Source organism: Leopardus geoffroyi, chromosome D2, assembly GCF_018350155.1.
Source record: "Leopardus geoffroyi isolate Oge1 chromosome D2, O.geoffroyi_Oge1_pat1.0, whole genome shotgun sequence".
Taxonomy (NCBI): domain Eukaryota; kingdom Metazoa; phylum Chordata; class Mammalia; order Carnivora; family Felidae; genus Leopardus; species Leopardus geoffroyi.
The window spans coordinates 52,312,934-52,330,509 of record NC_059334.1 but is presented as its reverse complement, the minus strand read 5'-3'; the positions used below and the strand labels follow the sequence as shown (position 1 = coordinate 52,330,509).

Below are 17,576 nucleotides of genomic sequence, written 5' to 3'. Positions count from 1 at the left end.
AGGTCTATTTCTGAAGAGATAGATCTAGAAATGTCTGCAAATCAAATCACACTTTAAATATATCTAGTATGTTTCAAATTAAATTCTAAATTAAATTCATATTTTAATACCTCTGAAAAATGACTAACTGGTAATTGTCTTCCATGTTAATCTGGATTGTCACATTATCAAATCTGACCAAGAGTTTTTGATATTCCAAAGCTGGTAAGGGTTTTTTTCACCCTCTTGGGATCGATTGAATACGTTCTCGCAAATACCCGGAAGTAACTTCTTGAATTAAAAATGGTTCACCTGTATGTTAACCAGATGCAATTCATGATCCTTGACTGGGTCCTTGATTGAAAAACAAAACCCAGATATTAAAGAACACTTTTGAGACAACAGGGGGAAATGTAAATGTGGACTGCATTTGAGAGAGTCCTATTAGAAAAATGTTAAATTTGTTTGGTGCGACACAGTGTTATGGTGATGTAGGAGAATGTTATTAGGGAATACACGCTGAAGTAATTAGAGGTGAAGTGTCTTCCACTTGCTAAAAAAATAATTATACGTGTACTCACATACATAGGGCGAGAAGGCAAAAAGCAAATGTGGCATTAAATTAACAACTGGTGAATGTAGGTGAAAGATGTACTGAGTTTTCATCATCTTTAAGTTTTCTGTGGTTTGAAAATTTTCAAAATTAAATGCTGGGGGAAAAATGGTTCCCCTCCCAGTATCTCCTTGAATTTCCTTTAAGAAAATAAAATCACTAAATAATTATTTACTTTTCTGTTATAGTTACAAAATAAATCTAAAAACATAAACCATTCCCCCAAATGTCCTAAACGACCTTTACAAAATGTGAAGCTACATAATCTGAAAATAAATATATAACATATGTATTAAAATGTGAAAAATGTATACACATATTTTTATAAAAATGTTTAGTCAATAACATTTCTTTGTAGAATAACTATCTTGACTGAATGAGGATTTAAACTGTTTACGCTTAAAACAAATCTAAACTATTTCTGTCTGTAATATTCTAAATAATTGTCATACTATTTTCTGAATGGGACTATTGTTATGTTTTAGAAATTATATTTGGAAGTATTTTAGGGGCGCCTGGGTGGCTCAGTCGGTTAAGTATCCGACTTCGGCTCAGGTCACGGTCTCGTGGTTCGTGAGTTTGAGCCCCACGTCAGGATCTGTGCTGACAGCTCAGAGCCTAGAGCCTGCTTTGGACTCTGTGACTCCCTTTCTTTCTGCCTGTCTCCTGCTCACACTCTGCGTCTCTCAAAAAATAAATAAATGTTAAAAAAAATTTTTTTTAAATGCTCAAGGCAATTCATAAATATTAAAATTCCTGGTGACAGGCGAACACTATTTTTTCCATTTTATAGCAATACCATGCCAATTTCCAATTTCCTGTCCTGGGGACTAGTAATCCAATGCAGTACACAGTTCTGCGCACTCAAGTTGTGGCGGGAGATCACAGCTCTAGGCCAGACTGCTTGGGTTCTAGTCCTGACTCCAGCACTTACTGTGTTAACTTGGGCCATTTATGTAACTTTTCTGTAAATTAGTTTCCTCTACTGTGAAATGAAAATAATCGTATTACCCACTTCACAGGCTTATAGTGAAGATTCAATGAGAAACACATGGATGATTATTAGAAAGGTGCCTAGCCCATAATAGTCAGCGAGCTTTAGATCTTGTTGTTATTCTAATAAACCCAAAATAAAACAAGATTTTTGGGTAAAGACCACACGCTCCTTAGATAGATCAATGGAATTATCATTTAATGTGTCTCAGGCACGCTTCGGCAGGGCATGTGCTAGGCTAGAAAGCACTGAGTATGCTGAGCGCGGAATGAGGCCGGGCAGGGTCAGGCCCCTGGGCTTCCTCATCTCTCCGGAACGCTCCGCATGTGCTAAATCTCTCCATTTTCAGTAAAGCACTACGTGTTTGACCACAACCATACAATTCAAGGAAATGCAAACTTATTACTGGAATGATAAATTAGGAAAAATACTGTTAAGTTAAAAATCACATGAAACTACACAGTGTGATGTCAATTGTTTAAAAAAGGTGACTAGGAAAAAAGATGGCAAAATGTTAACATGTTATACTTTAAAAAAAAATGTTTTAATGTTTTATTTTTTGACAGCGTAGAAACAGAGTGTGAGTGGGGGAGGGGCAGAGAGAGAGGGAGACACAGAATTCAAAGCAGGCTCCAGACTCTGAGCTGTCAGCACAGAGCCCGATGTGGGGCTCGAACACACGAACTGTGAGATCATGCCCTGATCCAAAATCTGACGCTTACCCGACGAGCCACCCAGGCGCCTCAACATTTTTATGCTTTTAAATAATACTAGTAGTGCTTTCTCTAAATTTTCTGTAATAACCATGAATTTCTTTGAAAATCAGAGCAATGTTACTTAAAAATACGGAGCACATTTAACATTTAATAATTTTGATATTTTTAAATGGGGCTTAATATAAACATTCGGATTATAATTTAATGGTATTTCTTTGGCTTCAAAAGAAGCTATTATTTACATTATATCCTACTTAAATAATATCATTTTATTTTATTATTTTTTTTTTTAAAATTTTTTTTTTTTTTTCAACGTTTATTTATTTTTGGAACAGAGAGAGACAGAGCATGAACGGGGGAGGGGCAGAGAGAGAGGGAGACACAGAATCGGAAACAGGCTCCAGGCTCTGAGCCATCAGCCCAGAGCCCGACGCAGGGCTCGAACTCACGGACGGCGAGATCGTGACCTGGCTGAAGTCGGACGCTTAACCGACTGCGCCACCCAGGCGCCCCTTTTTTTTTTTTTTTTTTAAATTTTTTTTTTCAACGTTTATTTATTTTTGGAACAGAGAGAGACAGAGCATGAATTAATATCATTTTAAATAATATGGACTTTTCAAAGTATATTGTTGTGTTATGCATATCCACAGTTTCAACATTATCAATCACATGGCCCGTCATTCCTTATATAACGATTCAAGATTTAGTTCTAAGAAAAAAATACTTCAGTAGCCAAACTTATATTTCCTTATATTAGAAAGAAGAAAAACTTTGCTCTAGTTACCAAGAAGTCCAAAGCTAAATTTAATGTCCACGTTATTTAATTCTAGATTACAATGTAACTACCCACCCCGTTTTTGTTCCACACACATATCTGTACATAACAAATTTTATATGTAATTTTTTTAATGTTTATTTATTTTTGAGAGAGAGATAGAGTGCAAGTGGGCAAGGGGCAGAGAGGGAGACACAGAATCTGAAGCAGGCTTCAGGCTCTTGAGCTGTCATCACAGAGCCCAAAGCGGGGCTCGAACTCACGAACTGCAAGATCATGACCTGGGCTGAAGTTGGATGCGCAACTGACTGAGGCACCCAGGTGCCCCTATATGCAATTTTAAAGGACTCACAGATCCTCTGAAGCTCACCTATGGACCTTCCTGAGAAGTCACAAATCTCAAGTTAGAAAGCTTTGTCATAAACAGTTTATAATTTCTTTCTGATCTATGTTTTTATAACAACTAAAATTTTTTTCTGAGAGTAAACTACATACATATATATTAAAGACGTATGGGATGTAGAAATTATCTGTATCAATTAGCTAAATGTTAGTTACAATTACCCTTTCCATTCTCGTAATAGGCTGTTAATGATTCCCTTTAATACCGTCTTCTGAATGTCTTGAGGCTGTAGGCAAAAGAAAATCATAAAATAATTAGGATTAACTACTTAGGTGACTTTTATATGTTAATTATAGTGACAGATCTGTTTCAATAGTTAAAATCTGACTTGAGGACCCAGAACTGCCACTTATGGCGGTAACACTTTCACATCTGAGAGGGCTAGAGCACCAATGACATAAGATTACAATGAGAATGCTCCCTGGGATGGGTCATGCACCACCAACTGCACAAACACATATGGTGGCCCTTTGATGACCAACATCAGTTTTGTATGACTGAAAAACAATTTCATTCTCCCTAGATTGACAGGATAAAAGCACGAGCACAAGTCCAAGAGTAGCATGTTTAACAGTATAAAATGGCTGCATATATTTAAATATATGAATACCACCAGAACCAAGTTATAATTAGCAGTTAAACCCACAATCCTATTAAGTGCAATGAAATTATGTTCAATAAAAAAAGAAGACTTTTTTTCAGGGGCGCTTGGGTGGCTCAGTCGGTTGAGCGTCCAACTTCAGCTCAGGTCATGATCTCATGGTTTGTGAGTGGGAGCCCCCGATCAGGCTCTGTGCTGACAGCTCAGAGCCTGGAGCCTGCTTCAGATTCTGTGTCTCCCTCTCTCTCTGCCCCTCCCCTGCTCATGCTCTGTCTCTCTCTCTCTCGCTCTCAAAAACATAAAACATTAACAAAAAGACTTTTTTTCATTGTTGGATTTGGAAAAGGCATAAAAAAAATTCCTATATAGTTTAATAATTCAAATACTAAAAAAAATCGTATTTCCATTTTAGAGAGTTTTCCCCTTGGGTTGTAGATTTAATTTTTTAGTGTCTATAAAACATTGACAATATTCCAAGTCAAAAAAGGTCAGACAAATGTCCTAGGAGTGGAACTTTTTGGGTCACAGTATATATGTATATGCTTAAGAGTTAGTGAATAATGCCAAGCAATTTTCCAAAGTGGTGATACTAGTTTATCCGTCCCTCATCAAGGTATGAAAGTTCCATCTGCTCCACAATATTGTCAATTCATGGTAAGGTGCTTAAAAAACTTCTTACTCATTTTGAACAAATATGTAATGTTATTTACATTTCTCTCATGACAAATATTATTATGTACCTTTTTATACATATTAAATAGTAAAGTACTCAGATATCTATTACTTCTTTTATTTGAAAGTGTACAAGAGGTCCTAGCCAGTGTAAGATAAAAGGACTAAAGAGGTCAAAGTCTCCTTTTTCACAAATGACAGGATTGTCCATACAGAAATCCAAATAAATCTACTGATGCACTATTAGAATTAGTGAGTGAATTTGGCATGGTAAGTAAATAAAGATAAATATATGAAAGTATTTCTATATACTAGTAATTAGAATATGAATAGCAAATTATAATAGCATCAGAAAAAAATCAAGTACTAGAAATAAATGTAACAATATACAGGTAAGACCTTTATCCAGAAAACTACAAGGAATCACCAAGAAAAGCTAAAGAAGATCCAAGTAATTGGAGGGATATAGCATGCTTACGGATTAAAAAAATGTCAATTCTTCACAAATTCATCTATTGTACTGTGGTTCTCAAAATGTGGTCCCTGGATCAGGAGCATCAATATATCCTAGGAATTTGTTAGAAACACAAATGCTTGGGCTCTACCCAGACCTACTGAATCTGAAACTTTGTATTTTAAAAAGCCCTTCCTGTGATTGCCATACATAGTAAAGTTTGAGAACCACTATAAATTCAATGCGATGCCAGTACAATCAAATAATTTATCTTCTTTTGCTGACTAAGTGAAGCGTGATTTTATTTCAGCAAGCCTTAGATGAACTAGACACAGAAGTATTTTCTGCTTAATTCTTTAATTAAAAAAATCTAATTTTCTGAGAATTCCAACTAAATTTATTGTAAAATTATATCAGAATTTCTAATATAATTATGTTACAAAGTGATTATTACAATATTTCTGTGGCTGCTTTTGAAATACATAAGAGATAGAGAGTTATGCTATTTGCATCTGTTCACAAACAATACTTACAGTATTAAGTAAGGCATCATATACAGCATTCACAAACTTAGCATTAATCCCAGAGTCTTCAATGGTATTAAATGAGGTGGTGGCATCTTTCTGCAAATTCAATTAATAAGTTTAGTGTATATATAACATTTAAGGACTGTTCTTAGTAATATCTGAGCCCTAACCATTACTTCATAATTTCTTGGTAGGATGTTGAAAAAGAACTTTCAGAGCCAAGTTGCTAAAAATAAAAATGAATGTATGAGAATTATTTTAGTCACTTTCCTTTTTAAAACTGAAAGAGTGGCGTGAAGCATCAGCATTAGTACAAATACAAACAACCTTTAAGATATCAGTTAAGTAATATTTATTTGTGATATGCATAATTTCAGAAATTAATACCTATAAATATTTGCTTAAACGGCTGCTTAAGTCAATATTGGGTAGGGAAAGAGCTGAATTATCGTATCTTCTTTGGAAAATTGAAAACTAGGGGCACCTGGGTGGCTCAGTTAGTTAAGCATCTGAAGGGCTCAGGTCATGATCTTGCAATTCGTGAGTTCAAGCCCCACATCAGGCTCTGTGCTGACAGCTCGGAGCCTGGAGCCTGCTTTGCATTCTGTTTCTCCCTCTCTCTCTGCCCCTCCCCTGCTCATGCTCTGTTTCTCTGTCTCTCGAAAATAAATAAAAACATTAAAAAAGTAATAAAAGAAAAAAAAGAAAAGAAAAAAAAGAAAACTAAAATTGAAAAATGTGTTTTATGTGTAATTACCTTAAATGCAGCATTTAGTTCTGGGAAAGAATCAAATGTTGTCAGATAAAAATCATGTACTGCTTTCCAGTCTCCTGACGACTTAGCTTTTTCTGTATCTTCCCTAAGATGAAAACATACATCAACTATGACAGAAATACTACCCGGATAAAACAGCATTTCTTCTTTACAAATGTCGCCAAGCATGTAACTTGAAATACTGAAGCCGTTCAGTATGTTCCAGTTAATGTAAATATAGTTTATGAATCTATAATTCTTAATTAGCTCATGATATCAATTCAGCTTTCCCATCTACATGCTTTTGAAAAAGGTCATTCTTGACATGCTCCTTACAATTAACACTTCCTTTCCTCCACTTCACAGCTAAGCTTCTTGAAACATTTGTTTACATTCTCTGTCTCTACTTTCCCATTATCACTCAGCCCTTCAAGTATCCATTTGGACTTTCTTCAGTAGTGACATAGGTTTTAGAGTTTATGTGTTACATAGTAGATGAAATACTATTTTTTTAAAAAGGCAACATTTTATTATTTTATCACCACCTTCATCTCCTTTTTGTCTATTTTAACTCATATTCTGTTATTTAGTGTTTCTACTATATTCTGTTATTTAGTGTTGCTGCCACAATGTCTACCCCTTCCCTGTTATTTATACATTTGTTTTCACCTTCAACTTTTGTGTCTTCCCTCTTGACCAATGCCTTACAAATAGCCACGAGTCCAATTTCTCACACAAAAATATTAAAATGTGGAAAGTACTAGCATGCAGATATCCATATGTCTACATGTAACAGTGAGCTGAAACTTACTGAAAGTCTTTCATGGTCTTGGGCTGGTTAGGAAGAACAGGTTCTGGAAGAACTGGGGCCTTCATTTCAGATGATGATGCTTCTGTAGAGATACGCTGTTTTTGTCTAACATCAAGGCAAATTGGTGGTAGGTCTCTCACTGTGAAGTATAAAAAAAGCATTCAATGTAATTAATGGTAAAACTTTTCCAAATTATAAAATGCCAGGCTACCTCAACGTGAACAGAAAACAAATGAATTATTTAGTAATACATTTGCCTTGGGATCACATAACAGAAAACCCACCACAGTTAAAGGGCATCTACTGTAGGCTCTATTGCCACCAGTCCCCTCTAACCCCAACTTCACTCACAACAAATATTAGGCCGTATCTTAATTAAAAGTTATCTACAGATATAATCTACTAAATTTAAAGTTTCTTTCCTTGTTCCTTTCCAGAAAGTTGTGTTTCGGGGAGTATTTCAGTGAGACTCAATGTTTTTAATGTTTATTACCTTCTTGAATATATGTAAACCCTTTATTTACATCCGCTGTAATTATTGACTGTAGTTTTAGGTTTTTTGTTTTTTTTTTTTAAAAACCTATTTGCATGACACTTTTCCATATTTTCCTTTTTCTTTTTGCAAATATTTGCCAGTTCACTGTTTGCTTTTTTGTTGCATTTCATAATCTTTTAATTGCAAAACAAAACAAATACAGAAGAATCTCACAAAAGGAATGCATGGCTTAATGAATTATTAGAAGACAAATAGCTTTGAAATCATGAATCAGTTGAGTGACAGAGTCTTACCAAGCCCCTCCTTTCTCCAATTACCCAGATGTGAGCCTCTGCCTGTTTCAATTTTAGTTAATTTCTGTCAAATTTTTTATCGATTTCATTTCTTTTTAAATTTTAAACATTTCCTCCTTTTCATCTTCTAGTTCTCTTAGGGCATTATCTGGTATATATGTTTGCTTTTGTGTTCCCTCTGGTTTATTTCTAAAATTAAAAAAAAATATTTCTAATTCTTTCCTTATAATTCTGATTTTATCATTATATAATATTTCTCTCTCTCTCCAGGATTTTCTTTGTTCTAGGTCTACTTAGATTATCTGATATTAATACAGCCACTACTGTATATCTTTCCCCATCCTTTTACGTTTATCCTGCCTGTACTGTTATATTTGAATTGAATTTCTTACAGATGACATACAGTCAGGTCAGATTTTTAATCTACTCTGCCAATCTCTTTTTTCTGATGTATTTTAGACCATTTACAATCAATGTAATTATTGATCCATTAGGGCTTAAGTGTGTTGTTTTATTTTTTGTTTTCTATTTGTTTTATTTTTTTCCTACCTTCTTGTGGGTTATTTTGAATATTTTTTAGAATTCCATTTTGATTCATCTGTAGTGTTTCTGAAAGGTTGCTCTAGATATTATATACATACAACTTATAATAGTCTACTGGTGTTACCATTTTACCAGTTGGAGTGAAGTATAGAATGGTACCTTTTACTTCCCTTCACTGTTTTCTGTTTATAGTGATCTTACCCTACAGGTAAGGTGCTGTGTTTGGCTGCTTTTCAGAGGCCTTTAGTTTTCAGAGATGTGATTATCGAATGTCTTGACGTAGATTTCTTTGGGTTTATCCTGTATGTGGTTCACAGTTTCTTGAACCTGTTTATGTCTCTTCCCAAATATAGGAAGCTTTCAGTCATTTCCAAGTACTTTTTTAGCCTACCCTCTTTCTCCTGTCCTTCTAAGACATCAATGACAAGAAAGTAACCTCTTTTGTTACAGTCCCACAGGTCTCTGAGATAATTCATGTTTTCCTTCTAGTCTATTTTCTGCCTATTGCTCAGAGGGGGTAACTTCCATTGTTCTATGTTCCAGCTAATTTATTCCTGTCTCCTCCATTCTGCTTTTGAGCCCATCTACTAAGCATTTTATTTTGGTTATTTTACTTTATGAATTATTAATACTTCCAAACCAATAGAGTAGATGAATATTTTTCATATCCTAAATTCTACAATAATGAAATGTACACATATAGAATTTAATTCTACTCTTATGTTATCAGGATATATCTTCAACTAAGCAAACATAGCTGTATCAATCATCACAGTCATAACATAGCTATAAGGTCTTTCCTTCCTTACCCACTCCCCCAGTCTAGTATCTGTCCTTGCATCTATGACTAACTTCAATAAACTAGGATAAATTTCATTAGTGTCAGGGTGTATTTTAAAGTAAAATATCTTTCATATTAGAGGATACTTCAGACATGCCAATTTCTTATAATTAACAGCAATGATTTTCAAACTTTACTGTGTATCAGAATCACCTGGAGAGCTTGTTAAAACACAGGTTACTAGCTCCTTCCCCAAGGTTTGTGATTGAGGAGGTCTGGGGTGGGGCCCAAGAATCTGTATTTCTAACATGTTACCAGATGATGCTGATGCCATGCCGCCGGTCCGAGGATCGCACAGAGAAACATTGTTCAGTGGGTACTAGGAAAGACCAGTGACGCCGACAGTACAAGAGAGACGATTAAATTTCTTTCATTCAGTTCCAGAACTGATTTTTATACACTTTATTCAATATGGAAATACCCAATTTCCAGCAATTTTTACTTTAGGCATATATTGGACTGAGGTTCAATTTATTAGCAAGTAAAATTAGGTATCTCTACAAATGATATCTTGTTGTGTTTGGAAACCTATAACCATAAGAAAGAAATGGGCATCTCAGCAGCAAAGAAACAGATGATAGTCTCCTCTCTCCAACACTGGTCTTGTTACTGTTGTCTTGAGGCTCCTCTACAGTTTCTCTTCCTCTTCACCAGGCTCATCCTTTTCTATCCCTTCCCACACACCTTTCCCAACCTGGGCTATAAACACCCACTATTAGATACACACAGACTCATTCAAATATAAATTAACTTATTCACTCACAAAGCGTATATATGCATTTTTATACCCACTCATTTTTATTAATACCATGCTGAGGTGGAAGAAGAGTGAAAAAGTCTAGTTAGTAAGAGAGCTGGATTTTGGCAAAGCCTGAGAGTGGGAAGATTCTTATATAAGAGAAATAGTAATGCTGAGACCGAGAGGATTATAGGGTGAGATTAGATCCAGAGGCCCAGATGGGATTTATTTTTAGGTCAGAAGGTAACTTGGACAGAAGAGTAACATAGAATGTTAACGTACTATGTAAATGGAACTTGAGTCAGAAAGAAAGGCAGATCATTTGCTCACATTAGTGAATGAAAGCCAAACTACAGGATGTGACTTTCAACTATTAAGAAAGGAAGAACAACAGCTCACAGCTGCTCTCATGTCCCTAAATATCAAGGCATTGTTTCCAGAGACAGGCTTTCAGTCTGTTCTCACAGATGGTTATTAAAGTCTAATTCAAGAGAGAAAATCAATAAATGTGGTGATGAGAGATTAATTAAATCTCAAGCTGATATTATAAATAGAACAATTCTTTGTTCCATCACATGCAGGCTTTTCTGCAATATAGAATACTGTAATACGCTGAAAAAAGCCAAAATATGTTTATCAGTGAAAACCTGTCATTTTGGTTTCATTCAGCCAATACTTGGGAACAATTTGTGCTAAATTGATAAGCAGTAATCGTCTTCCCTAGCTTTTAATATAGTGCTGCCAATTTTAGTTGGTTGCTTAGAAACATTAAGTGAAACACTTGAAGCCAGTGCAAAAAGATTAAGGGTTCTGGTGGCGGCTGGAAGTATATTGGGGGGGGGGGGAATGAAGATCATAATACAACTATGTATAAGGGTGTGAGATTATCAGCCAAATTTTGCCAGCTCACTCACTGTTTTCAAGAAGCGATCATAAGCTGACTCTGGTTGGAAACTAGTAATATGTGGTTTTCCACAAGTGGAGCCACCAAAATTAAGACTGACATTTTAAATTGGCCACATGATTAGGACACTGAAGATTGTTCCTGGCCATCCAGCACAGATGGCAATGGCAGCATCAGAGGTAAACACGAGTCTCTGTGGAGGCTGGGCGTTCAGGAGGAGAACCTGGGCCTGTTCCTTATCCCTCTACTGATAGAAAGGAAACACTAGTTTAAAAGGTTTGCTGCTGGTGACACAGTGTTGCAAAATGCCATCCTCTAAGTGTCATCCCAAATAATTTACACTCAAGTAATAATAAAAAAGTAAGGACTTGGTCCCATTGTTGGCTCACTTACTCCTATAATCTTAGACATGTCACTGAAACTCCTTAGACCACACTTTTGACACTATAATATGAAAGAGATGGGGGGGGGGCGCCTGGGTTACTCAGTCAGTTGAGCATCCAACTTCGGCTCAGGTCGTGATCTCGCAGTCTGTGGGTTCAAGACTCGTGTCGGGCTCTGTGCTGACATCTCAGAGCCTGGAGCCTGCTTCAGATTCTGTGTCTCCTTCTCTCTTTGCTCCTTTCCTGCTCACACTGTCTGTCTGTCTGTCTCTCTGTCTCTCTCTCAAAAATAAATAAACCTAAGAAATAATAATGATAATATGAAAGAGATAACATAAGTTAGTTATTCCCAAGGTTCCAAAGAACTTCAAGGACCACCTCATGGGACCGGTGCTGGTGGATATGTTTGCTCAGAGCAGCTTAGCTTTTCTCTGCTTTTAATATAATGATGCCCCAAGAAAAATTTTAGTTTTCAAAAAAGTGTTTTCTATGAAAATAAAAAATAAAAATAAGTTTGAAAACCACTAGTTTAATAATTGCTAATGTCCATCTCTACAACTACTTAAGAACAAAAGGGATAGAACTTACAAACCAATCAAAAAAGTTGAAAAAAATTCTCTATTAATAGAGTGAACTATACGATGACATTATGACAGAAACTGAAGCAGCATGGAAACGTAACATGCATATGTCTTCTAAACACCTGATTTTAGTTATGATTTCCTGTCCTACAACAGGGTATAAGAAAAAGTTCTAAAACAAGAGTCAAAAGACCTGGCTCCTCTTTGAGGATTTTACACTCACATGGTGTGGTCATTTTAAAATACATAGATGAACATAGGGGGAGGGAGGGAAAAATAAGAGAAAAACAGAAAGGGAGACAAAGCATAAGAGAGTCTTAAATATGGTGAACAAGCTGAGGGTTGCTGAAGGGGAGGTGCGTGGGAGGATGGGTTAAATGGGTGATGGGCATTAAGGAGGGCACTTTTGGGGATGAGCACTGGGTGTTACCCGTAAGAGATGAATCACCAGGTTCTACTCCCGAAGCCAAGACTACAATGTATGTTAACTAACTTGAATTTAAATTAAAAAAAAAAAAATTAAAAAATACATCTATAAATCCTTTTATATTTCCCCCATGAAAAGATGGAGTCTAACTCTTCTCCCTTGGAATACGGGCCAGCTTTAGTTAATCCTTGCTAATGAAAAACTGTGACAGAGTGATGCTGTATGACTAGGTTACGAAAGGTAATAAAACTTCTGCTTGGTTGTCTCTTTTTGGGGTGCTTGACCCTGGGGTCTAGTCACCATGCCGTGAGGAAGCCAAGCAGTCCATGAAAAGGCCAGGTGCAGGTGTTCCATCTAGAACCTATTTAAAGTCCAAGACTACAGCCAGCATCAGTCACCAGCATAGGAGTGAACAAGCCTTCAAGGGATTCCAATATTGTAGAAACCAAAACAAATGAACAAAAGCAACCTGGAAGAGTCAGAAATCATGCAGGGAGGGGAAAAATTAAAAAACCTATCACAAGCCTTTCAGCTGGAACCGCCATCTTCTAGATTCGCTAAAATGACCAACTCAAAGGGAACGGGGAGAGGCACCTGCCATACGTTCTCTAGGCCTTTTAGAAAACATGGAGTTGTTCCTTTGGCCACATACATGTGAATCTACAAGAAAGGTGATGTTGTTGACATCAAGAGAATGGACATTACTCAAAAAGGAATGCCCCACCAATGTTACCAGGGCAAAACTGGAAGTCTACAGTGTTACCCATCTTGCTGTTGGCACTGTCGTAAACAAACAAGCTAAAGGCAAGATTCTTGCCAAGAGAATGAATCTAAGTATTGAGCATATTAAGCACTCAAAGAGCCAAGACAGCTTCCTGAAACCCGTGAAGGAAAATGAGCAGAAAAAGAAGGAAGCCAAAGAGAAAGGTACTTAGGTCCAGATGAAATTTCTTGCTGTGGTATCTGAATCAGCTGAGGGCACTCAGTGCACCTCACTGCTTTAACCTGGGGAACTGCTGACAGCTGGAGAGACCATATTTCTGCCAGACATTTACTACATGGTCCAAATCACAGCTCTGTCAGATATGCCAATGGTTCTTTTGTTTCCCAGGGCTCACTCATGACCTGGAAGCCCACTGACTTCCCCAGAAAGGACTCATAAATTCTTGGGGAAGTTGGAGCCAGATTTGATTCAGAGACTCTGTTCAGACTATCATCTCCTGGGAATCTTCACCTAATAGTGGCAGTATTGTCCCTTAAACATCCAAGGTTTATGCTCGCTATTCAGTTTTTCAGAACTAAGCAGTGTGTGTGTGTGTGTCTGTGTGTGTGTGTGTGTGTGTGTGTGTGAGAGAGAGAGAGAGAGAGAGAGAGTGTGTGTGTGTCTGTATAATTATATAATTTAGCAGTATATTGTTTACAGGAATGTATAAAAACAAAACTATTTTTTTTCAAATCAAGGGAGGGTGCCTGGGTTTGTGAGTTCGAGCCCCACGTCAGGCTCTGTGCTGACAGCTCAGAGCCTGGACCCTGCTTCAGATTCTGTCTCTCTCTCTCTCTCTCTGCCCCTCTTCTACTCATGCTGTCTCTCTCTCTCTCTCTTTCAAAAATAAAAATAAACATTAAGAAAAATAAATAAAAATTAAAAAAAATCAAGGGAATAGTAGTTACCTCTGGACAGAAAGGCAGGGCAATGCAACTGGGGTGGGCTCAATGGGGCTTTTAAGGGGCCTGTAATGTTCTTTTTCTTGATTTGAGTGCTAAGTTCGCATGCTTTCCTTTTATTATTATCAAAACCATACACAAATGTTGATGACATTTTTCTATACGTGTGATGTTTCAAATTTTAAAAAATTTGTGCAGTTACTCATGAAATAAGTAATGGAAACTCCTGCCCATTGTAATCCCTTCCCTCCAATGTAACTGCTTGTCATATTATCACTCACACTTACTGAATTTCATAAGTCACAGAAGTGAATGCTTTAAAAAAAAATTTTTTTTAACATTTATTCATTTTTGAGAGACAGAGACAGAGCGTGAGTGGGGGAGGGGCAGAGAGAGAGGGAGACACAGAATTCGAAGCAGGCTCCAAGCCCTGAGCTGTCAGCACAGAGCCTGAGGTGGGGCTCAAACCCATGAACTGCGAGATCATGACCTGAGCCAAAACTGGACACTTGACCAACTGAGCCGCCTAGGCGCCCCATAACTGAATGCTTTTAAATGCTTTTTTTCATTAATCCTTACAAACTTATGAGGTGATTTCTTTATTACGCTATTTTATAGATGGAAAAACAAGCACAGAGAGGTTAAATAACTTTTCCAGGATCATACAGCTGGTAAGTTGCAGAGCCAGGATTCAAACACACCCTGATAAGTCATAACATCCATGTTTTTTCCACTGTCCAATAATGCCAAACCTTCTACCATGTAGGAAAACAAGTAGCAAAACTAAAGCCTAAAGTGCATGGAAGTAGGGGCTGGTAAACTATGAAATGTCAAACAAAACTCAGCAAGGATCGAACAAAATCATATGTTAGAAAATTAACCCTTTAAATCATAAAACTTCAAGGTAGAAGATATTTCCAACACATAACGCCCCATTTCCTCACTCTATAAATGAGTAAAAGAAGGCTCATGAGCGCTATGTGTAATGTCTAAGGTCACAATGACAATTACTGGTAGTAGTTAACTCAAAAATTCAATTCTTATTTAATATCATAATTTACAATGTGTGGATACCAGGCAGTGATAAATGAGCTACAATTTGAAGGATCCCTCTTTCAATTCAGTGCTTTTATTGCTTTTGATTACTTTAGTAGTGGCAGGCAACTGAAACAGAAAGAGACCAGAGTGGATTAGTCATAACAGGTGGTGTTTACATCATTGTCTATAGGGTGACTTTTCTGAACATTTGGCAAAAAATAAAATGGAAGGTGGGAGAGAGAAAGGAAGAGAGAGGGGGAAAATCCTCTGACTCATAGGACTTTAGCCACCAGAACCAAATATACTGCAATATATTCATTAGTTTTTGGAGATGTACTTTTTACTAAGTTCAATGATGTTTATGTTTGTAAAACTGCAACAAAAGCATAGGCGAAATGTTCTCTTGTGGGTCTACTTATGAAAATATTAAAAAGTCCTTTTGATGTGCTACTGGACATATCTTTGAAAATTTATTATAGGGATGAGTCTGACATTCCAACAGGGAAAACTGACCAGAAACCCAGAAAAAAAAGGTCTCCCATGTATTTCTGCACTGAGTAAAGATACCATGTACCGTGGAGGCTGGATCCTGATGCACAGATGTATTAAAAACTCAAGGAGATTGTAGATGCATTTGCTCTCAGACCCAACAATCCCACTTCTAGGAATATCCTAGAAACACCGACATATGAACAAAAAGACACGTACAAATTCATTCAGTGTGACGTTGTTTACACTAAAAAAATGGACACAACTCATTAAATTTCTTTTAATATCATCTTATTAAATAAGCTATAGTATGTCCAATACAGGGGAAGAAAACTATAAAAAAGAATAAGGGTGCTCTTTATGTACTGATACAGAAAAACACACAGGATACACGGACTGAAAAAAAATAAGGTGCAAGACAATGCACATGCAGTTATTTTTTCTTTAAGAAAAGGTAGGAAGTGAAAATGTGTATTTGTATTTGATTTCATTTCCATAAAGAAGCACAGGAAAGAATACAACAGACAGCAGGGAGGAATGTAAAACTGAGACGTCCAAAACATAACTTATTTTTTATAGTACTGATTTTTGAAACACACAAATGTGCTACCTATTCAAAAAGTTACCTTCAGTATAAAAAATAGAAAGGATAGATAGCCCTTTCCCTCTCCAAAATAGAGGCTTAAGGAGCCTACAGACTAGTAAAGAGACAGATGAATAAACAAATAAATGCAGCAAGGTACTCTGAGTTCACGATAGATGTACTTCTCCCCTAGGTAGAGTTAGGAAAAGTCAAGTCCAAGGTACGCACTCTGACCTAGGGAAAGATTTTGGAGATTTAGTCCAAAATCAGTTCATTCTCCCCAGAAACCTGGAAACGGGGTCATCTGAGGCTTTGGAGATACTTCTAGGGTAAGATTCCGAAAGCAGCTATTTCAGACCCTTTTCTCTCTCCCAGATGGCAAGTCCTGCGCTGGATTTCTCCTAACAGCTTGTGGCTCGGTCGGCCTCTGAAGCCGCTGTTGGAGAAACCGTGCAAACTCTGTGGTGCTTCACCTGTTCACCTGTGTAGAGGTCGCAGGACCCCGCTACACACGGCTCCACCCACCATTTGAGCTGAGGACCACTCTGTGTTTCCCAGAGCTATTTCACAGGGGCAAAGCTCACAGGACGCCTTTCTCCGGAGTTACGCCTAAAACTGCAGAGCTCACGGTGTCACCTCAGGGCTCTTCTAGATTAAACTCACCAAATGCACTGAGCCGGAGAGGGACAGTGACCCTGAGGGAAATGTCAGGGTTCCTGTCTACTCTTTTCTGAATTACCAGAAGTGCAAAGACATTTTAAAAGATACGGGGAGGATACTGCTTCATTTCTTTTAAATCTTTCTGTGCTGTTTAAAGATGTTTTAAATAAGTCTGGAAGGGGACATAACCACTTTAGAAAGGAAGATACAAAAGAATAAGAGAGAAGGTAGTGCTAATCCCCCTCCACCATTACTTACCACTTATATTGTTTCTCTGAAGATGTATCATCCCCAGCAGCTGTTGTAGTAGGTAAAACTCCTACACTTCCCTGATCTCCAAAAGGACAGCCAACTCGACACACATACCTAGTCATGTGATCTCCAGGGAGGAAAGGCATCCCTCAGCTGTTAGGTAAACCCACGCTGGGCTTTTGCAGCTTCTCTAATACCACTTGAAGATCAGATGGGGAGACAAGCTGTTAGAGAATACCCAGCATAGGTCCTGCTACCAGAGGGAGGAAATTGTAATAACTGCCAAGAATGATGCATCTTTGAGGAAACCATCTTACTGGCAAGTAAAAGAGGCTTCCCAAAAGATCAAGGAATTACAAACATGCTTACATTTGTCAGACTTA

General features: G+C 37.2%; 1 protein-coding gene across 4 annotated transcripts in view; it reads right to left on the bottom strand.

Moving 5' to 3' along the window:
- HECTD2 (HECT domain E3 ubiquitin protein ligase 2) overlaps positions 1 to 17,576 on the bottom strand; it is a 79,206-nt gene that overhangs the window by 35,920 nt on the left and 25,710 nt on the right. For all 4 annotated transcript variants that reach the window (XR_006701597.1, XM_045438188.1, XM_045438190.1 and 1 more), the window contains exons 3-6: positions 7,300 to 7,438; positions 6,492 to 6,594; positions 5,741 to 5,830; positions 3,642 to 3,706 (exon numbers count right to left, since the gene is read on the bottom strand). Coding sequence is in view for 3 of the 4 variants with exons in the window: in XM_045438188.1 (XP_045294144.1) it covers positions 3,642 to 3,706; positions 5,741 to 5,830; positions 6,492 to 6,594; positions 7,300 to 7,438 (397 nt within the window). In the remaining variant the exon portion in view is untranslated. The remainder of the gene's footprint in view (positions 1 to 3,641; positions 3,707 to 5,740; positions 5,831 to 6,491; positions 6,595 to 7,299; positions 7,439 to 17,576) is intronic.